The sequence below is a fragment of the Lepisosteus platostomus genome, chromosome 13, assembly GCF_059453375.1.
Source record: "Lepisosteus platostomus isolate fLepPlt1 chromosome 13, fLepPlt1.hap1, whole genome shotgun sequence".
NCBI lineage: Eukaryota > Metazoa > Chordata > Actinopteri > Semionotiformes > Lepisosteidae > Lepisosteus > Lepisosteus platostomus.
This window is the reverse complement of record NC_142623.1, coordinates 36835206-36858029: the sequence shown is the minus strand read 5'-3', so window position 1 is coordinate 36858029 and position 22824 is coordinate 36835206. Positions and strand designations below refer to the sequence as shown.

The 22824-nt window shown below is 36.8% G+C and overlaps 1 protein-coding gene across 2 annotated transcripts in view; it reads left to right on the top strand.

The window, feature by feature from the left end:
• Positions 1–22824, top strand: part of mgat4b (alpha-1,3-mannosyl-glycoprotein 4-beta-N-acetylglucosaminyltransferase B) — a 112115-nt gene that overhangs the window by 66919 nt on the left and 22372 nt on the right. For both annotated transcript variants that reach the window (XM_088604524.1, XM_088604523.1), the window contains exons 5-8: positions 749–795; positions 4103–4216; positions 17712–17787; positions 19927–20041. In XM_088604524.1, the coding sequence (XP_088460650.1) occupies positions 749–795; positions 4103–4216; positions 17712–17787; positions 19927–20041 (352 nt within the window). The remainder of the gene's footprint in view (positions 1–748; positions 796–4102; positions 4217–17711; positions 17788–19926; positions 20042–22824) is intronic.

Genomic DNA, 22824 nt, shown 5'->3' with positions numbered 1-22824 from the left:
ACCCTTTTTTCAAGAAATTCTCAAATTCCGATCTACCAAAAGGAACAAATACCCAGTTACAGTATACACATCATAGAAGGAGTTGTTTATTAGCAAGATAGAAGTTGAAGTCAAGGTCAGTTGCGAAATTGGCACAGGCCACAGTTTCATATCTTTGCAGATGTAAAGTATGGTAATGAACATTTCTTTTTTGTTCCATTTTTCTGGAATTCAAATGTTAATGTTTCAAACCTTTAGCACCCAGTGGTTATGCTGGTATTGCTGTCTTTCTTTTGAAATTTTTATTGTTTTATTTTTTGTCAGGAATTTGTATGTCTTCTTTACAAAATGCAGCACTGTATTGCAACAGTTAAATTACAACATTATTCACTCAGTGATCCAATGTTAAGATTTAACATATTTTTAATCATGGAGAATTTTAACCTTCTAAGCTAAAATGACCTTGATATAACATTGATGTATAAATGTAGGGAATGATAAATACATGGGCTGATGTACCTTTTGTGTAGCCTCCGCCTTGAGATTTAACTTAATATAACCCATTATATCCATACTGTATATAGATACTGTATTACTATTGCAAATCTGATATTATTTTGGCTTTATAATGTTCCATGTTGGGGTAGAACATGTGTAGGTCCATGTGTGCTTGCAAAGATGTGTTTGCTTTAGTAAGGAATGGTGCAATTCAATCCATTAGAAATGGTCCTCAATCTGCATCTTCTCAATCCTTTGTCTTGCTTTTTAGGCAGATCAACAGTATGCCAACAGCGTGGCTGAAAACCTCAAACGCCTGTGAGTATCTGTGTTTTCTGTTTCCATGGAGATCAAAAGCAGACAACTCCATGTGTTTGGTCTGTGTTCCCTTCACTTTGCACCACAGTGTACTTTTCACCTTGAGAACCCAGTGTAGCATGCCAAAGCGAATTCTTCCATTTAAAAGCAAGGTGAGTAGCAAAAGAAATAATGGGTTTTACAAAGAAATATCATCCAGGTTCTGAAGGCCACATTCTGTATTTCAAAATGTATTTTTCTCCAGATTGTTCTCATGTCAAAATAGTTTGGATTTTAAGTCCCTTGTTTACATCCACTTCTTATTCAGTATTAAAAAAGCAAATAATGCAAAGCAAATCTTACAAACAAGCAAGACGGGCAGCATGGGGTCGTTTAATGAATGTTCATTAATAGTCGGTCCTGACACCAGCAGGCGCACCAGTGAATTATGAAAGTAACAAAACAACCCCACTAGTCAAGAAATATTGAATGAGCTGCCACAGCTATAATTTTCCATGAACAATGTGATGGTTCAGATATCAACAGGAAATAGTCAAAAAGACAATGATTTTTATAAACAAAAGTAATACATAAGAAACAAGACACACAGATTCATGTTAACTAACCACTCTGCACAGTTCTAGAGCCCAACAATTCAGTCTGCCTTGTTTAATTATGCACATTGACGAGTCAGATCTACATATGGAAAAATGACACTTTTCTCACGTAAGCTCACACTCTATAAACTAGGATGTAAAGGAGATGTAATGTGTTTTGAAATTAAATTTCCACAACTACGACAAATACAACTCCCCTCCTTAAAGATGAATCCTTTCTTTGCCCAATACCTGATAGGCTTTGATTCGTCAATGAGAATCCTCTCATTTAAATGGAGGACCAATAATGTTCTTGTCCACTTATGCAGTACTGTATATCTTCTCCTTTTTATTCTCTTACCTATAATTCTGCATTGAATGTCCAGTGTTTGCCATACGAGTGTGTCCGGGAAGTTCAAGAAAAGTCCAGTCTCAGAAGAAGTCAAACATTTGGTGTATCTGGTGTAGATTTAGTTTAAAATGTACTGTTAATAGAAACATATTGGAAGGTGTTACTTCGTCTGTCTACCAATTCTGATGATACTAGTGGCTGAGGGCCAATATAAACATCACTTCAGGCATCTTCGTATTTTTAATTTTTGCGTTTTTCGTGTACTTTGACTTGGTGGGGAGACATCTTTGAAATAGTGTGAGATCGACTAGCCTTTTCCTGTTTAAATAAGTTTTAGGACATTAACTATAGAGAGGAAAAATACAGGACAATTATTCCAACAGCTGTAGCAACACTTGAGGAATTGTATTTTTAGTGACCTTGTGACTTGCTTCGCAAGTGAAGCATCGGATATACTCATTCTTGTGTAGTAAAAACTAAACGTTTTGTTCTGGTTTAATCTCAGGAATTTGAACGCAGTTCAGAAATGATCATGAGCTGTGATCAGATGTGACTGAGGTATAAGCTTGGGTAGGTGGTCATGTTTATGGTATATGCCTGTTTGTAAGATTAATCCTGGTTCAGGCCCTTTCCTTCCAGATTTAGAAATAAAAACAATTACTTCCGCCCTCAAGGAAAATCTTGGCTGTGCTGCACCATACCCTGGACAGCATACAACATCTGGTGTTTTAATGTTCACACACAATTACAATATTTAACTACCACTGCTTGATACTGGGAACAAGCTATATTTGTCACAGACAGGGCACTGTTGAAGAACATAAGGAAAGAAAGGAAAAACTTCAATTCATAGAGCTACTTTTTAATTCCAGCAATTACAAGTCAGCACCACTTTGCATTGGAATAAAAATGGCTCAATTCTGGGATGCGGTCAGTGGCAGTTACAGTTTTCCACCATGTAAAATGATTCTTTTCCATTACAATTGCCAGCCTTTGAAATCGTTCGTTCAGAAATTGTTATTGAAACTACTTGACAGCATGGGTAACAGTGGCTCTAATTGATATGACTGAAAAGTTTTATGGTGAAATGTTTTTTAAAACTAAAATAAACTACCATTTTTTTTCTGTCTTAAGAGAAGCAGTCTCAGCAGTGTCTGTGGGATCTAATTATATCATACTCTATGTTACCCAGCTGCAGCATTTCCAAACTATTATTGCTAAAAAACACAAAGCAAAGGAATGTCTGAGTATTTCCTCAGAAAATAATTTAATGATTTAAGGCTTTAAAAATAGCTCTACATTCATTAATTTGTAGTTGATAAAAGGAAAGAAAAGATGATTTGTCCTTAGTGCACAGTAACATTTTTGAAAGAACAAATAATGCCTCATACAATATGCAGAGAGAGAGATTTAATAAGTTCATTTATTTAAGGGAATTTGAAAGGTTTCAACCAGAATGATGAGGCCACGTAATGATTAACCAGTTAATTTTATAAATTGATCAGAACTCAGATCTGTTCCACATCTTTACAAATTGGTGGTTTAAGGGTGACATGTAAGATGTGCTTGAGTGTGGATCTTCAGGACTAGGGTCTGTGAACCCTTCTGTAGTACATGGTACCTTCATTGGTTTCTAATAACAAGCTTACAATTTAGCCTTCATGCTCCAATGGTATCCCATAAAGACTCTCCGTGGAACCACCTTACTGCAATCCCGGCTTTTCTGAGTTATTTATTAACTTGAGGACTTTCCCCTCGTCCACCTAGTGTCTTTTAGCTGATGAGCAGATTTCTTTGTACCTGACACAATGACAGGTTCCACAATCTGTGCTGGCAGAGTGGATGTTCACATAGGATAGCAGCGATCTCTTCTGGACATGAAGGCATGGGTTTTTTCCATTATTGGGGAATTGGATGTCCTCTGAGTCTCCATAATTTATCGCCGAATGGGATTGAAGTGCTCAGCTTCCTTTTAAAGGCTGCCTTTTGTTATTTGTTTGAATTGCTGTCAGAATCTGGATGATTTCACACAGAGGTTTCCTATCCTGCACATCTTTTGTGCAGCTAAATGTAAACTACACTAAGACAGCCCCACTGTCAGTGATATTGAATGTGTACTGCAGCAATTTTGGCTTTTTGGAAATTTTGTTTTGCCATTTTGCTGTGAAGATTAAAAAAATCTGTCACTATCACTTTGGTATATAAAATAAGCGAGCATATGAAACTGGCAATCCTAGTTGTTTCTTGTGCATATTTTAAAACTAAAATGACATGCCTATTAAAATGTGTTTTTACCATGTGATGTGTGATTCTGTCTAATTTCCTGTACATTAAAATAACTTCAGCCACTATTTTTAAGTGCTAATTTGTTTTTTCTCAGATTCCCCACTGAAATCCAATCGGGCCTCCTAGAAATCATCTCTCCGTCCATCAACTTCTATCCGGACTTCTCCAAGCTGAAGGAATCTTTTGGGGATCCCAAAGAAAGAGTCAGGTAGAACCTAGGTGCTTTTTGGTGTGAATGATTTGGTTCTTGTGTGTGTTCCCAGCACTCGTGCATGTTGAGAAGTTAAGATAATAATCTTCATTACAAAAATAGGCGCTTGCCCTTTCTCCTGTTATAATAAATCAAACTCGTCTCCTTAAATAGCCTAGTAATATTCCATGAAAAATATCCTGCATGCCTTATTTATTCTTTGTGTTCACAATTACATAATGTGAAGTTATTGAATTACCATCCCCGTAGAGCAGAAGTAAACATGAGCAGAGTAATTTTCCTTGCTTGTTGAGCAGCTACAATTTAACTTAACTGATAAAATGAAATAAAGATAGTATTGTCAATTAAAATTGTTTCCCTTCCCTATTTATAGAGTATAACTACTTTAAAGTGCATAATCAAAGCTTTAAAACCTTATACCTCCAACAGGGAGAATGTTTACCCAGTAAGTTATTTATATTGAATTCATCCCAGTTTCAACTTACTTCATTCTTATGCCCAGTACTGTAGACATTCTGAGTACTTCTACTACTAGATTTAGTAAATATCTGTGAAAGTAAAAGGTGATGTGGAGGCATGCCATGGAAATCATGAGCAAATCATTAGAAAAGCTGCAAGTGTCTGTCTCACATGCTTGTGTAATTTAAGCACAGACATGATGAGAGGGTGTTTCCTAACAGGCAGTGCACTTGAGTGTAATGTTGCCGTAAATAGTCACTACTGACTGTAAAGATTGGGGTAGAGATTGGGAATGTGTGAAGCGTAGGAGAGACAGCATGTGGAAGCAATTAGAAATCAGAAAATGGAATTAAACAAGTGTCAAAATCTTGTGTGAGTCTGCATAGGGTAAAAGCAGGCAGAGAAGTGAGAATTTAAAGCATGGAAAAATGGAGCTGCTGGTAGATGAGGTGGGTGCCCAGTGTAGTGCTAGCACTCTATGTGGTCGGTTTGTGGCAGGTAAGGGTTTCTTCCTCTGAACTTCCAGGCAGGGTTTGCCTTTTCCGATAAACTCCCTGGGCTGTGGACCTTATTTTGTTTCTCTCGCTTTTTAAAATGGCGCCTTTTCCTGTCTGCAAGAACAGCCTCCATGCCTTGAATGGTTAAGTCTCTCATTGCTGCATGGCTGCTTTTTCTAAGACAGATATCAGCTCATTATACTGTAACTGCTTGTCATCTGTGTAAACTAGCATGCAAGTTAGACACATTTAATAGAAAGGCTTTTGTGGCTGCTATGTGCATATTGTCAACCTCCTCACACCTGTCTTTCCATATCTTTTGCATAATTTAGCAGGCATTTAGCATATTCATCAAGAGTAAATTTAATAATCTTCCAAAGTTAACATGTATGTTTCCAACAAAGTGTACAGCTTTCAGACAATTCTAATGGTGGTCTATGGTGTTTCCTTACTCCTTTATTTCTGCGTTTGTAAGCACTTGTGCATCTACTGCATATTTGGAGGTTGCATGTTGTGTTTTTATAACGTACATGGACTTTGCTGATTTACAGCATGTGCGAGCTACCACCAGCAAGTTCTAATATTAGATTTAACAAATGCTTACAGCTAAGTCCACCTTAGTAAACTTGTGCTTGGCTAGGAATCACAATTGTTATTGTTTGTATTTATTGTACTTTTTGTGACCAGTAAAATACATCAGACTAATGTAATGCTGCAGTCAGTGCATACCTCATAGGTTAGCATTAGTATATTATACATTATGTGGTGAAATAACTCATGACTCAGAGGTAATGTTGACCTTTACTTGCATTTTTTCAAAATGTGGGAGTAAATAGCTTAAAACACTAAAGCGTTAACTAGAACACTGATCCTACTCTTTTCATCACACTTTCCTACTGCTTCTCCAATGCAAAAGTCAGAAAATAAACTCTTAATCCATTGAGAATTTGAACAGCTTGAAGAACTGAAGGCTCTGTTTCTGATGAGATGATGAAATTATGTTCATGTAAGCTTTGAATAAAAAACCTGCTTTATGATCTGGTAGCAGTTTAATGCAAATATACTTTCAGCCAAAGACATAAAAACAGCCATATCGAAACCTCTTTCATGCAGGTCATCCTCCTCAGAATGTCTTAAAACATTGAGACAAGGCAGACACTTGACTTTGCTTACTGATGACTTCTGTTGAAGCTAAGGTTGAATACCTTCCATGTCTTAATTACTGTAATGCACTGAGTGTATCGGAGTGTATTATTTCTGCGTGTGTTGGTTTGTGGCCATGAATTTTGTATAAGTTTCCATTTCTCAAGGGTGGCCTTTGTGAATTTTACCATATGGCTAAACCACCACAGCCTTGGCTAAGTTTACTTAGATGTGTTTACTAAACAAACATTTAAAACAAATGTTTGCATTCCCTTGAATTTGACACAGTACAATAGAGTAAGAAATTAACAGAGAAAAGAAGGCTACACATGCCTGTTCTTTCCAACTAAGTTGCTAAACATTTTAGCATTACATTTTGTTTAAGCAAATCTATTCTGATAAGTCAGTGAAATAGAAAAGAGCAGAAAGATACAAAGATGGAAACAGTAGTACAATGTTACTGTAGGTAATGGCCTCTTGTACGTGGGCATGAATCTGCATGTGGGTGATTGTCTGCACAATATATGTTTTATGCATTTGAGGGCAGTGTTTTTCATTATACAAAGGAAAACCTCATGTGGGACCTGTTTACAGAGAATTCCTTTTCACGACAATCTGTGAGGTACTTTGGTGGTACACTTTAATGTGGAACAGCTTGATCCCTTTTGAAACTTGTCCGTCTCTAATGGGAGGCATGTCTTACAAGGTGCTTGAAACATGGCTTAGTGTTATGGTCTGCTGAAAGCTCTGGGACTCATCAGTGGGATTCAGCAGTGTTTCTGCAGTCTTTCTTTTGTCCTGTGGGACATCCTTGAAAGTATTGAAAGACAGTGCAGCTGTATTAAATTCAAGAACAAATCATCCGTGGAAACTGATCGTACATACAGAGCATTTAGGCAACATACCCTTCTACAACATGCAGCATTTTCTTACTATATTCCATGATCCACCTACATAACACGCTCTTAAAGGTGTATTTGTATTAGAAATGTGTACTTGAATTAGAGTGTGTGTGTGAGAATCTGGGTGTGTGTAAGTAGTTGAGCTGGTGTGTGCCCAGTGTTAAATTGCCTGTTTGCAGGTGTGTTTGTCCAAACATCCGGCTGTGCCTTTAAATTTCACTTTTGCTGCTCGGAGTGCTAATTTTAGCACTAGAGTGCTGAGGCTGAGGCCTGTGATTTATTGCTGCGTTTAATAAGATGGGAAGCTGAAGTAAATAATTCCCAGGTCTGTGCTGCAGAAGGCCATGTTTAATTCATGAGGGCTGTTAGGGCAGAATATTATTTTATGGAGAGATATATCTCAGGAAAGTGCCTCCTTTACAGCTAACTGTCAGCATTCAGCTTCAGTGAAATCATTCCAGGCACAGATTAGCTGGAAGAGTAGCCTGCAAGACAAAGGAAGGGGTTATCAAGATCATAGACCTTGGAGTTGTTGCTGTTGTGTTCTGTGTTGGGTTGGCCAATGAGAAAGCGAGGAATAGCAGACTGCTTAACTATCCTTTGAGATCATGCAGCCACAGGGAACCCAGTGCAGTTAACTTCCTTCCTCAAGGGAAAGGTTGGGGATGGCTGAAGCATTTGTTTTTCTCTCTGTTTAGCTGTGGAGTGGAAAGAAAGTGATCGGAATGGACAGGCTCTACGAACGGAAGCAGTGCTGTTGTTTTAAGAAACTAAGACTCCTTAGTTTTTGGGTTGACATTTTTTTTTATGTGAGTCATGTCTTCCAGTTGAACAAGTTAAGTGATGATTATGAACGAAAAAATAATTGCCTCTGCTACAATATCAGTATTTATACTATATACAGTGTGCAATTATTTTGACTGTAATAAAAATAATAATAATGATGATGATTATAATACTCTTGCTCATTAATAAAATAATCCTGAAACTTTTGTCTGCACTAGAGAGACTCAGGGTAGCTTCATTGTAGTCAGTCTCAGTTCCTTTTATTTCTCTTAATGATTGAAATGACATTGCAAATCAGCAGTGGGAAATTCACAGAGAGTTCGTGGTAACATGCATTTCCTACCTACCTTCATTTAAGGACAGAAGAATTGATCTTTTACTCTTTCTCTGTTTCCTTTAGAAAGCCTTAGTGGTTTCTTGTGGTGTCATGAATGAGAAAAAGATAAATTGCAGATCCTTTTTTATATAAATATGAACCAGGGTCCACAATTCTACTGAATAATGGCTAAAAGAGATTAATGTGTAGTATGACAGATTCTTCCTATCTGATGGTGATTCTAACAAAACCAACATCCATCATTTGTGATGATTGTATCATATTTGACAACACATAGTTACCTGCACTGATAAGACTGAACATGGGCCATTTATTTACCTCGTTTCGCAGATACCTAAAATATCATTATTGTTTCACATGGGTCTTTACTGTGTTGCCATTGAACACAGTATATAAAAGAGATTGGCTGGGGTTATGGAAGTAACAATCATGCTTTCTTCCTGTCTGCCTTTCACTGAGTCCTGTGAGGGCTATTACAACAAGCCGAGAACAAAACTGAATGTAATTTCGTAGGTGGAGAAATTTCAGGAACAGAGGATCCATGTGCATAAAGTGAAGAAAGCAACCTGGTATAAAAAAAAACCTTTGTCCTTTTTATTTGTATTGAAATGAAATGCAAGGGGTTATAAACAAAGAGCTTCTTACACTACTGGAATACTATGTTATATTTAACATCTTCCACAAAGTATAATTCTGGTGGGTAGCTGCGTCAGCATGCGTAGTTTGCAAAGGAACAAGTAATAGGAACAAGTAATATTTCATGCTGAAAAGAGAAGAGAGAAAACAACGTTTCGGCTGTGAAGCCTTCTTCATGTGTGAGAAAGCAAAGATTAAAGAGCACAGAAGGACAAAAGCTGGGCGAGGGGAGGGGAGAGGCATAGAGGTTACTCAGGAAGTGCTAAGTGGAGAGGGGTGAAGAAAGGTGTGAAGTCAAAACCAGCATGAGAATAGAGAAGATTACATGAAAAGAAGTCGGTCATTGAGAGAAGGGGGAAGATGTGAACTTATAATAATAATAATAATTGCTTACACTTATATAGCGCTTTTCTGGACACTCCACTCAAAGCGCTTTACAGGTAATGGGGACTCCCCTCCACCACCACCAATGTGCAACATCCACCTGGATGATGCGACGGCAGCCATAGTGCGCCAGAACGCTCACCACACATCAGCTATCAGTGGGGGAGGAGAGCAGAGTAATGTAGCCAATTCATAGAAGGGGATTATTAGGAGGCCATGATTGGTAAGGGCCAATTGGAAATTTGGCCAGGACACCGGGGTTACACCCCTACTCTTTTCGAGAAGCGCCCTGGGATTTTTAATGACCACAGAGAGTCAGGACCTCGGTTTTACGTCTCATCCGAAGGACGGCGCCTGTTTACAGTATAGTGTCCCCATCACTATACTGGGGCATTAGGACCCACATGGACCACAGGGTGAGCACCCCCTGCTGGCCCCACTAACACCTCTTCCAGCAGCAACCTTAGTTTTTCCCAGGAGGTCTCCCATCCAGGTACTGACCAGGCTCACACCTGCTTAGCTTCAGTGGGTTGCCAGTTGTGAGTTGCTGGCCATATCACCCTGAAACTTAGTTTCAGAATGAGTTTAGTTTCTGTAGTCTTTCTGCTATGGGAGCTGAGAAACCCTTCTTTGAGAACAGAGACAGAGAGATAAGTGTGATCGTAAATATAATTCTTATGTACAGTATTAAAACTACATGTGAAGTATGCTGTGCAATTGAGCAACATCTTGCAAAATGTCAGCAGGAAGTTCAAAGTTTGTCCTTTTTATCACACTCTGCTGTGGTTTGCAGGACGTAGCCCCCTGCTACCTTAAGTTCCACATTTTGTTGCTCTCAGTTGTGTTGTTTCTTCACCAAGCCTGCATTCAGTCAACATGCTTCAAAATAACATTGGCTTCTGTTGTTTCCTTGTGTAAGCTATAGATTAATGAGTTCAGTGGTGATGTGTTAGAGATAAGGCCCCCTTGCTTCATACTGAATGGTGCAGTGTTGTCTAAGGTAAGGGTAGCAGTGGAGGAGAGAACTGTGTCTTGGAGATGTCAGTCACATTATTTCAAAAGAATGTTCGCCTGTATTGGCTCTGATCTCTTTGCTTAAGAGCAAGAGGAGAGATCAGTAAAATACCAAAAGATTTATTTTCCCAACTGCACAAAATCCTGTATGTTGGTTTTGTGACCAGAAAACTTTGTTTATTCTTCAGTGCTGATCAGGTGCCTGCCTGCACTGGTAACGGAAGTTGACTGTTATAGCTCAGCAGGAAAACATTACTACTTGAACTGCAGGGGTTCTAATTCAGTGCCGTTTTCTTTGGTAATAATATAAGGATAATGATCGCTCTTTCTGGTGTCTTTTATACTCCTCTTTCCCTACTAAATAAAATGTTTCCTAGACATTTTTTGTAGAACAAAATTTAATTCACTCCCCCTCTACAGCAAAGCAGTTATCAAAGTTGAATTATGCTGTTCTCTTAAGAAAAATCACCATATAAACAAAATCTGAAAAATATCAAGTTTATGTGGAGTTAAAATCTTGAATAAAAACTTTTCACTTGAACTAAAAGCTCATACTCAGTAGATGAGGTAAGCTTGGGTAATGATTAAATGCACAAATTCATTATTTCATCTCATTTTTATCAGTTGCTTTTTTTAGTCTAGTGTGATTATTTGGTACAAGTATTGTGGTTGTACTCTAAGGTGTCAGAATGCACTTCATGTGATTCTGCTAACCTTAGTAAGACACTTTTTGTACATGTTATTTTTTTATATTTTTTATCTCATTTTTATCTCATCTCACAGCATTCAAGTCAGTCTTTGTTAGTCTTCATTCTTTCACCATTCAGTCAAATAATCAGCTAGCAGCACTGGCCGCAATCATCAGCCGGCTCATGTCATTTCTGACTGCACCCCAGGATGTGTGTACAAATGAAATAGCTTGTAAAAGGAATTATAAGTACTGATGCATACAAAGTTAATAAACCACTGCTGATTAAATATTAAAACAGAGATATAAGTGCAAGTCTGTTTTAAGTAGGCCTTAGCGTTGTAGCTCATTCTACCAACCCCCACCCAGGAAGTAGTCAGAGGCTTGTTGTTTTGGGGATGGAGTAGCAGGTTATTAACTGAGAATCACTGTTAGTGCAGACACATTCAGTAAGCACTTTATCCTTACAGGATGGCAGTAAGCTGGAGGGCAAAAGGTGGGGCAAGGCCCTGAAAGTCATGCCAGTCCATCATAGGGCACAAACACATTCACTCACATGCCATGCAGTTTAGGGATGACGGTTAACCACTGGCATGTCTTTGGACTATGTGGGACAAAATTGGAGCACCCAGAAAATAACATACATAGACACTAGTTCTTGGACATGAACTAGTTTGAGAGAAAGTCACATCATTTACTGACCTGATTTCAGGTTAAAGCTTTAGTTTCCACCTTTCAGTTTGTCATCTTTATATAAAACTAAATATATGCTTGTCTAGAGTCAGATCTTGTGCTTTCTAGTTTTATTTTTAATTACTGAATATTAAGAAAATAAAATGTAATATCTTCACTCTAAAATATTTTGCATTACGTTTGCTTCCTAAAAAGGGTTATATAAAATATTGCTCACCAGGAAAGAATCTGAATAGTCTTGTCTGGGCAAGTAGACCTTATGGCTATATGCACTGATTAGGTGGACAGAATGAAGGAAGCAATTACACACACTTGAAGAAAGTGTTTTTGATCTGTGTTTTCAGCTCAAGACTTATGATTCAGACAAATGTCTGAGCTTTGCTGGTAAATCACAGAAAGTGCAGATCAATAAAATTGTGCACAGGCAGATCTTACTTACCTCTAACCCTTTGCCATTAGTCACTTCTAGTTTTTAAAGAAAAGAACAATCTTTTCTGTTGATTCTTTTATGGCAGATGACAAAACCGGGAAGCATAAATGTCTCAAGTGCATTTATATGTCTGTCTTTCACTGCATGAGTCTGTGTGTTTTGGTTCTGCAGTGATTAAGTACCCATGTTATTCATGTTATTTTTCTCTACTTGTCTAAGTAGGCGTGTTGCTGTTTTGATTTTCTTGTTCCAGATGTGCTGTACACCCGAGAGTATTTTGAAGTTTGTAGGTGTATCTTTCCAGCTCTCCAGTCTCCCTTCATGGATTTGTGCTGTTCTGGATGTATCTCTGCCTGGCCATGCTTCTTATATATCCCCATTAGTTTTCAATCATTTGTGCAACTTAAGATGTTCAAGAGTTTCAAGAAAGTCTTCCAAATATTTATCTTTACCTGCCTTATGTAATGAGAAGTCTTCAAAATTGTAAAGTCTGCAAAATGTGTAAGAGATTTTATATCCCCACAGGATCTAAGTACATCACAGAATGTAAGGGAAGGATATGTTTTAGCAAAAAAAAAAGGATTATTCTTCTCACTGTGGTAAACTAAATTATGATCTAGGAATAGCCTACAAAGATTTAAAGATGCAAACTCAGTCTAGGTTTACAACAGTAAATAAACTAGTAATGAAAAATCTGGACACTAAGACAAGAGTCATATTCTTGCATTCTTACAAAAAATGTGTTTTCATTTGGGTTCTTACTATATGGTATATTTTTCTGCTTTCACACCTCTTTTGTATTACACAGAGTGTGAGATTGCGTGACTCGCCAGATGTTAGAGAAAAACAGAAAAGGGGACAGCAGCTGTATGGGCAGTGTCAGGGCTGACATCTGGCTGCTGCAAAACAGAATAATGATGAACAGAGGCAACACCAGGCCAGCACTTGCTAATCTTACTCTAATTTTGAAGTCTTTTGTCATTGTTGGATTGATCCAAGATGAAATAACAGAGTTCCAGATTTCACATTTTAGGAGATTATTTAGCTTTGTGCTTCTATTTCAACTCAGGACTCAAAAAAAAAAAATGTTGTCTAAGAGGTTATAAAAGACCGGCTGGGAGTACATGATTTTTTTAGAAATATATGTACGGATCTCTGCCTGGATGCTGGGATATATTGGACAAAGATGAACATCACAGTGTGCTGCTAATAAACTGTTGGAAACTTCGCCAATAAAATTACTTCATCCTTATTCTTTATTTGGTAACAATATGGATGTTTCTTAATTGCTACATGCTGTTGGGAGAGTCTTAATACTGTCTAAATGTGATTCTTACTGAAGGCACGTTTTTTGGGTGCAGCATGTGTATTATTTTATCGTGTCTGAGCGTGAATTTGCTGTTAAAGGAAATACATTTTTTCATTTTTGTGTCCTTTTTGTTTGCGAGGCGCTGGAATTGGGAAACGTTGTTTTTTTTAAACAACGTTATCTACACCCTTCAAAATGAATTATTATTAATAAATGAATGCTGTTATCATTTTCTTCATCTGTTTGTGGTAGTTTTCACATTAAGCTCTTGAATTTGCAGTCAATAAATGGTTTCCTACTGTCTTGACCGAGGCTCACCGCAGTGGTTCTTATACTCTCGTACCAGCCAAGGAGAATGAGGATGGACCGATTAGCTCTTCTGACCCACAGTATTTTCCTGGAATGTTAGTGCCTATTGGAAGTATAACGCATCCCTCCCTAATGTCACCGTAGTAATGCAGTAATCGCTGTTTCACTAAACAATTAGAGAACCCTGGCAACCCCACTAATCCCCACAGTACATTACCAGCTGTGCACTGCCACTTGGAGAGTCTGGATATCCCTGTCGCTGACAGTCAGTGATGTGACTCGCAGTCGAACTTCAGATTCCTGGATTTAACCTTCCTTCTCAGCGGGTACCACTGTTATACTGCTGGAGCCACTTGGCAGCCAGAAATATTTTTTTCTAAATATATTGTCATTACCTCAATTGATGGAAGGCAGGCCCAGTGATGCTGTGGAAATGTATGCCATTATACCCTATCAAAGTAAGTAGGAAAAGCACGGGGTCCCGCTGAGATCAAGGTTTTCTTCCCTCACATCAATGTTAGAGGAACCAAACTAGTGTTTCTTCTTTTCCCAATCTGTAGTTCCAAGTGCAGTGTCTGCATTCTTCCCCTGAGTGGTTCATAGCCTGGCAGAGGGGAATAGCAGTAAGCTGCTAGTCTTTCTTATCTTGTTTTCAGTTATAGTAGTTACAATCATGACAGACTTTATTTCTGCAGTTTCATGCCAAATCTCCCACGACTTTCTTTATTCTTTTCATAAGAAAGCAGCTTTCTGAGACCTTTCTTTAAATCAGCGTTCCATGTTTGCATTTATGATTTTAGTTTTAAAGCCAACTTATGTACAGTTTTTCCCCGGAATGTATTTTTTAATAAAGATTTACCCATATTGTGCTCATCTTAAACCGTTTGTTCCAGTTTAAATGTGGTAGTTTTTTGTTATGTCTGTGCTTAAAGTCTGCAATGACAGTGCTACCAAATAGTGCAAAATTTATTTTTGCATTATTTCTTGAAGATATTCTTAGCGGTCTCTTTCTGAGAAAATGGTGACACACCAATATCTACATGTACTGCTTTTGTTCTTTTGATTCCAAGGGAGGTGGCATTCACAGTAAGTCCTGTGAACAATTGCCTCCAGAAATGAACATGTTGATAGACAAGGAATTAGGAGGAAGTAACAGTTTTTAAATTGTTTTTATGTCTATTTTTGAACTCTCAAAGGAAGAAAACTACCACTTAACGTTATTGGCTTTAAACTGTTATCTTAAAAGTCTGGATCCAATTTCTTTGATCCATTTTCCACTAAGATTTAAAATGTTAGTGATTAATATGGAAACGTTAACTAAATGTGTCTGTGTCTTAGTGTTTTAACACCAGCTGTTAATAGTGTATAAACTGTAGTTTAATTATTTCATTAACGATTTCTTAAAACAAAAATGAAAATGAAAGTCTCAATCCCTTGGACGATGTTAACTCAAGTTGAGAATAAGGAAGCTGAATTCAGGAACAAAATGTTAAAGCAAAGTGTGAGAAATAGAGCTACAGTTTGTAGAGATTGCCATGACCTATAAGCCACAGGAAGAGAAAAGAGAAAATAGTGATAAGTATTGACATTCACACTGCCTTTACATTTTTCTGATCTAGCATAATTAGTAATTTGTCTAGTGGAATAATTCCTGTATGTGCCAAATGTACGTTTCTTGGAAAGTGAACAGTAACATCTGTGCTGTGCTGGATGAAGGATAGTACAGCATCTTGGAACTATATATTGTCATTATTGGGTGCCTTCTGTCAAGCTGGCATCCTCATATTGTTTTTTATGCTGTGGTAAGATGACACAAAGCGGCTGGCCTATTAATATAGCAAGTTAGGGAAGAGGTTTTCTGAAATTTACAAGAGAAAGTCGGTCACTGCTACTCCGGTAAAAGGCACTGAAAACAGATGAGATGCACTGCTGCTCTTCCTGCTTGCCTGAATTAAGAGCATGGGCATACATCACAAGCGTTGTACATTAAGGGTATCAATGTGTGGGGACCAGGGTTTAATTTAGCACCAGCATTTAGAACAAAGTAAGCTCAAAAGTGTACAGGGATGGCAGATTGCCTTTCTAACGGTTTATGATTCCAGTGAGATTTGAACATGCCTGCTTTGAAGGTTATTATCATCACTGTTAAAATAATGTTGTGGTACAACTGTTCATTAAACAAGTCGCATGTCTCTAAGCTGCCTACACAATTTATGGATTTACAGTTTTATTGTTCGTTGGCTTCCTAAGTGGAGGACGGACAGTATATTTTCTGAAACAAGCTTGTGCTCTCAGGAAATGTAGGCCACTCCGATTTCAATGGGCCTATTTCAATATACTGTCCATTTCTAAAAAACAACAACATACACATTACTGAACATGAAATAGCTTAGTTCAAAAGTGCGACATTTGTACACCATAAAATGTCGCTTGATTAATTGTGCCAGATCCTTTAGGTAAAGGGAGGTGAAAGATATGGTCTCAGTATATAAACCATTAATATTTTATTTAATTTGTCTATGGCATTTTGCTGCTGGCAGTATGTTTAAATGAATCAGTGTCAAATGAAGCACAGGCAGAAATAAAGATATTTGACCTCAGGGGCAGCATTTTAAAATCATTGATTATGATGTCATCTGAAGCTTCCAGGCAGTATCCCCTGGTTATATAATTCTATATGCAATCTCTTATACATTATACTAAACCCACTAAATGCATCTTCTAATTGTGTTGCCTCAGTAGTAGCAAATATCCTCTCTTAATGGAGGTGATTCCCTGTGGTTCAGCGCTCCATAAAGTGTTCGATAAGCAAAGAGGAATTTAGAACAGAGCTTTAAGTTTATAATCAGATTTAACCCTTTGAGAGTCAGCAGATAAGATGCAGTAAATCACCAGATCTTTACTAATTCTCTCAAAACAAGACTGTATTATGCTGACCAATGTGTAAACTGCTGACTCTTTCACATCTTTGTGGATTTTGTGTTTCTCTGTTTACTTCACTATAGAGTATTAGTTCCACATTGAAGGGTTTTGTAGAATACTCCCAAATCACATTTCAGGAACAGAAAAAATCTAGTTTGTGTAATTTAGGTCAAAAGTATAATGCTTACAAGATTGTTGTAGTGCATTCTCACCCTAGCCTTAATCCAGTTAAGGTTTTTACAAATAAGCAATAACTTCTTAAATGTGGTTAATGTCCAAAGGAATGAAAGCTGTGTAGCAGGATAAGAGTTAAATTAACTCAGATTAAGCCTTTACACACCATTTGTTGCAGATTTATGTGGTCACCCATTTGCTGCTTTGAAACCCCATTATCTAAACTCAACATCCCACACTTTTTCGATTCTCTTTTCATTTACTGGAGGGATTAGGGAGTTTTATTTTCTGCTGCTCAGATGAATTAATCTCTGCTCCCTTCTTTGTTCTAATGGATTCTTTGGATGTCTGGGCCACTATAACACCCTTTCTTACTGTTAAATCTGGGAGATTTAATCATTTATTTTTCCAATATGGATCTACCATTCCTGCTTAATAAAGATTTTTTATGGTACACTCAATTACTTGGGTTAGTACATGTCTAAATTAAACCATCTGATTTTTATAACACTGTTACATTGGTTTGACACTACTAGTAGTAACAACTCCTAACAGTCCTAGCAGCTCTGTGGTGGAATCTTTTTCTGTCCATCGTAAACTCTTAATTGATTTGAAGTTGGATAAAAGCAATTCCTAACTAAATTGTTAACTACATCAAAATAAAGATTATAATTAAAACTGTGGCCTTTTTTTGTCTCATTCAGGTAAAAATAAAAGCTTGTGGTGAATGTTTATGACTGTGGTATTGGGTTTTAAAGGACTGAATTTCACACACAGCAGTCTTAACTAATTCTTCTGTCTTTTTTTAGGTGGCGGACAAAGCAGAATTTGGATTACTGTTTTCTGATGATGTATGCTCAGTCTAAAGGAACATACTATGTTCAGGTAAGAATGAATGTGGCTGTTGTATCTTTTTTTTGTACTACACATGGCAGAGTTTTGACAAATTTTAAATACACACGTAAAAATCTACAGTATATTCAAGTTTTTATTAGACTGAGGTTACTGACCCTTTGCTCAGCAAAACATATAAAAAGTGATGATTTCATAATCTTTAAATCTTAAGTAATGTTACCTTGTAGCAAGTCTGAAGTGCCCAGTTAAAAAGACAGGCAGAGGAATAATCAATCATAATCATTCTTGAGATATAGACAGATTTTGTGAGATAGGCACCTTAATTACTTGCATTTACTGTTTTAGCATATAGCATGGGGTGAATAAGAGAATACAATCAACTATAAAGTAAAAGAGACGAGTGTCACATTTTTATGTAAATATTTACGTTAAGATTGTGTTAATAAGCTCCTGATCACATAACAGATTAGATTAAAACAAAAGTTTGCTGCTATGTTGTCCTGCTGGCTAGGCTGTACTGCTATAAATAAAGAAAACAATCTGGCTCTACTCCCATAGACAGAAAATACTTAATTGCTTAGTACTGATTAGCATCAGAATTTCCATATGATAATTAGGTGCATAACTTAAGCGCATAATAATAACTAAGTGCACACTTAGTACATGTGTGCACCTTAACATATTTCTTTGCATATTTATACAAAATAAGTTTACTCCTGTTCAGTTTAATGATCTCTTCTGCTTCTCTTCCACACATTGCTGTGATTATCAGAAGTTCTGATGTTTCAGGTACTTCTACACAAAAGTAAATTTCACGCTCAGACAAATGATAGTGATAATGTGTTGGTGTTTCCATCCGTTCCACAAAGAGCAGCAAGGAGGGTGTAACTAATTTGAGAAAGATTTGAAGTTTTGAAGATTGGTTCTCCAATCACTGCACATCCTGTTCTTGAGTGTCAGAGGAACAAAGAAACCATTATTGTTTTGTTCCAGTGAAAACAGGGAACAGAGAGGGAGAGCTGGGAGATGGTAGTCCTGTTCCCTAGTGATTAACTTTCTCTGCTGTTACAGATTCATTATAAATCAATTAGCTGTGCAAGAGGGTCGCAGTGACTTTCATCTTTTTCCTATACTCAATTAACTGTCGAGCAATAGGAGTGAGAGGCTTTAAAGCGATGTCAACATGCACATGCTCTTGGAGTTATTCGGGGTTGCTGGTGCATGGGGTGACAAAAAAAGTGTGAGAAATGCTTTTAACCATATATTGGATTATATCATTTTATCTGAGCATCTGTGCTTTTATTTCAAGTGCTAGAGCTTCACTTGTATATCTGTAAAAAAGGCAAAGCAGTAGTTGATCTTTCTGTCAGTTTTGCAAATATTACATGATCTCCAGATAGCCTTTGGCAAGCACCTCTGTGACAAATAAATGTATTACAAATGATTTGTAATTAATGTGTTAATTTAATGTGTTGCAATCAGCTGGACTTTTACTTTCATGTTAACGCTCCAGATCTACATTTTGAAACATCACAGTCAAACTGGAGGCGCAGCCCTTGTAATCTTGACTAGAGAATGCACACTCATGTAGGGGTTATTGTCCTGAGTTTCTTTGATTTCATGTAAGCCAGGAATGTTAATTTCCTGCATTTAGTTCAAAGCAAGTATGTCTGTACTTTTAATACATTCTTTTTTTCATTTGTGAGGGTTCTTTCTCGACTAGTTCCTGGATATTTGAAGATTACACCACATAATTTTAGCCATGGACTAAGATTCCATCTTGATCATGATACATTTGATGATTTTAATTAATAAAATGTAATACTCATCATTCATGTTCCTCTACTTATGACTCACAGTTTTCTCCATATTTCTTATTTGGCTTCTGTTCCCAAGTTTTGGGTTTCTATTGTTGTGTCTAATGTAAAGCTTTCTAATGGAAGGTTTTTTTTTCACTCCACAACATTCAGTTCTTGGCCATACACTTGATCTTGTCTTTCAAACGGAGAAAGCTGAGAGGAGATACTTATTTGCAATATTACTGTCCCTGGCCCAGACTCTTAGCCTGCTATGGCATACAATTGCATTTTCTAGATAAATGCTCATCTGTTCCTAACAATGGGTCTTTAGAACATCTGAATGACTCGTTTTTATCTCTCCTTTCATTAGCTAGAAGATGACATCGTTGCCCGGCCCAACTACTTCACCACCATGAAAAACTTTGCCCTCCAGCAACCCTCTGAGGAGTGGATGATCTTAGAATTCTCCCAGCTTGGCTTCATAGGTGAGTGGGGCAGGGCCTACAGTAATGGGGTTAGGAGCTGTTCAGCATTAACCCATAAACTAGTTAATTGAAACAAATGCTTTGTCTTCTAATGTTAAAATAAACTACTGAGAATGCTGTCAGGGATTGTTTTCCTTTAAACACCTCAGAACTCGTTTCACAATGTAAGTGACAGCTTTTTTCACTTTTGTTATTTCTTTAATAACATTTGTTCTGTGAAGTGTCAGCATCTTCAATCTGTGCTCTCCTGGTGCCTCTAGAACAAACTATTCAGTGACAGTTATTCTTTATATAGATATAGAACAACAGAAATTTCTAAAAACATTATTACTTTTTTAAAGACAATTTTAAGTTTCTTTTGCTGCACAATACTTCACAACTTCAAAAACGATTGCAACATTTATATGAATTATTTCCAAGGAAATGCTGTACAAATGAGATCACATTATAGTGAGACATTTCCTTTGACTGTAGCCTGTGGCAAGCTCAGTGCACATTCTGATGCAAGAATTTTCTTTATTTCTTTTAAATACTGACACAATAACAGAGCCTCTCACTTCTTTGGATATGCCGGGTATATGTGTTTTTTCTTTGTTCGGAATAATTGTCTTGTGATACCAGCATGATCTTTAACCAGCATCTCCACAGTCTGCTTCAGGCTATTTTAAAATTAACTGCAAAAACGTTTACAACTAATATTTTCTGCAGAACTTCCTTTTTTTCTCAGTTGAATAAAATAGAGAGTTGTTTATCCACATCCACTTAAGTGAAATACATAAGCAAACTGGCAGTATAGTCACATGCAGAATTTGACAGAAACAGGCAGCACAACCCATGGATAAAAATAAGAAATACAGTAATCTTAAGAGACATGCCAAATTCACTGCCATATTTTAAGAAGTCACTATCATTGGCCGGGACTCAAAACTACTACAGGCTGCTTAGGGACCAATTGGCTTCTGCCCAGTTAATACACATTAGGTGGAGATGGAACTTAAGGAAATTTGTTTTAGTCCCAGGCAGTCTATAATGACTTGCTGAAGATGAGAAATATAATACTGAATATAATATATAATATATTCTGTATTCGTAGGAAAGATTACTCAGAAATAAGGTTGTTGTAGCTGTGCTGCAGTTTATGAAGGTGATTAAGTTATTTGCTTTTCAAAGATCAGGAACATTTTAATTCAAGAGTTTTTGGTAAGCAACATTGGACTCAAAGGCATTATTGTGTTGTTTATTTTTAGTTCTCTAAGTGTAGTAGTTCTACCCCCCATTTTATACATTTATATTTATCTCCTAATCGTCTTCTGCGAACAATTTTAAAACATTTTTGTGAGCTTTAGCCCAGTCCTACATGGTGAGGATAGAGTATGTGCCTACTTACTTATTAAAAAGAAGGAAGTTTGAAGGGAACCTAAATACTGGCTCACCAAGCTACAATTGTTTCTCCTTGCTATGATTTCTATGTCAAAAGCCAAGGAAATGAACACTAATCTGTCATCACTGTCATTGCTAAGCCTTGGCATGAAATGATGGATGTTATAGCTTTTGAAAGCAAAACTGCAGTAATGCATTTATTCTGACCCCAAAGTACTTAACTTGCTTGTCGTCTAGAAAGACAAACTAACCATTAGGGGTTTCGCCAAGAAGGGAGATGGATGTTTTTGTAATGCAGAAAGATCTCACACTTATTGAAGTTTTTTATTTTATTTTAATATATTCCAAAGTACCTTGTGGACAAAAGAAGAAACCCAATTACTCTCTATCATTTTTTTAATAAAAAAATAATCCATTGGGATAATAAATATGGAACTTTGTTTCATTTTTAACACTAATTCTCTATGGAAGTGAAATGAAGTATACTGGTGCCGGGGAAGTTATTTCTGCTTTATTGTAGGGGCTGTGAATGACCTCTTTGTTTCTGTTTTATTTGCAAATTAATTTAAATACGTTGGCTTGAGAAAGTTAACTTTAATTCCTGTGGATGATCAAATACTGTACTTGAACAGTATTACACTCTTCTGTCAAGAGTAACTAACAAATAAGAACCAGAATGTTCCAGAAGGTTCTGGGAAGTGTTTGATATTTTTTTTTCTTGAAGAGCTGAAACTACACTACGAATCAGTAAGAATCTAGTGCCCGAAATTATATGAATGCATTTTTTTATCAAAATACAGGTGCTTCATTTTAGAATAATAATTTTGTTATTGTTTAAAAGGTTGGCTATGATTGAGAATTTGCGGAAAATAATCTTTGACAGAAGCAGGAAGCAATATTTTATTTGCAAGGTGTAGATTCTGTCTAATGGCGATAATGACACATTTATTGTAATGACACATTAGTACATTTGCTGCCTGAAGCTAAGCTAACAAGATAAATCGGCTCCTTCATGGTGTTTCAGTTGTGTTTTTTTCTTTTAAACAGTGATTTATAAAACAAGCAGTATATTTGTGAACATTCTGCAGTTTTCCTAAGTAGAGTAAGTTCTGTTCATATTTAGTGAATAGAGAAAATGAACTCTTATTATAAAGGCAAAGCTGAATATACATTATATTGTTTGTTTTTCTTTCAAATAAGCCCAAAATTAATCTAAACTATGTTTTTTTTCCTGAAATCATAACAAAACATTTACACACAACACAGCAGTTTTTCATTTTCATATACAGTCAAAAGCAATAATGTTGCATTTGGTAATTCCCCCTAACAACGGATAAAAAATGATTATTCTAAACGTATTACTAATTGTATTAAACTACATTCCCACATTATGCTAATTAGCT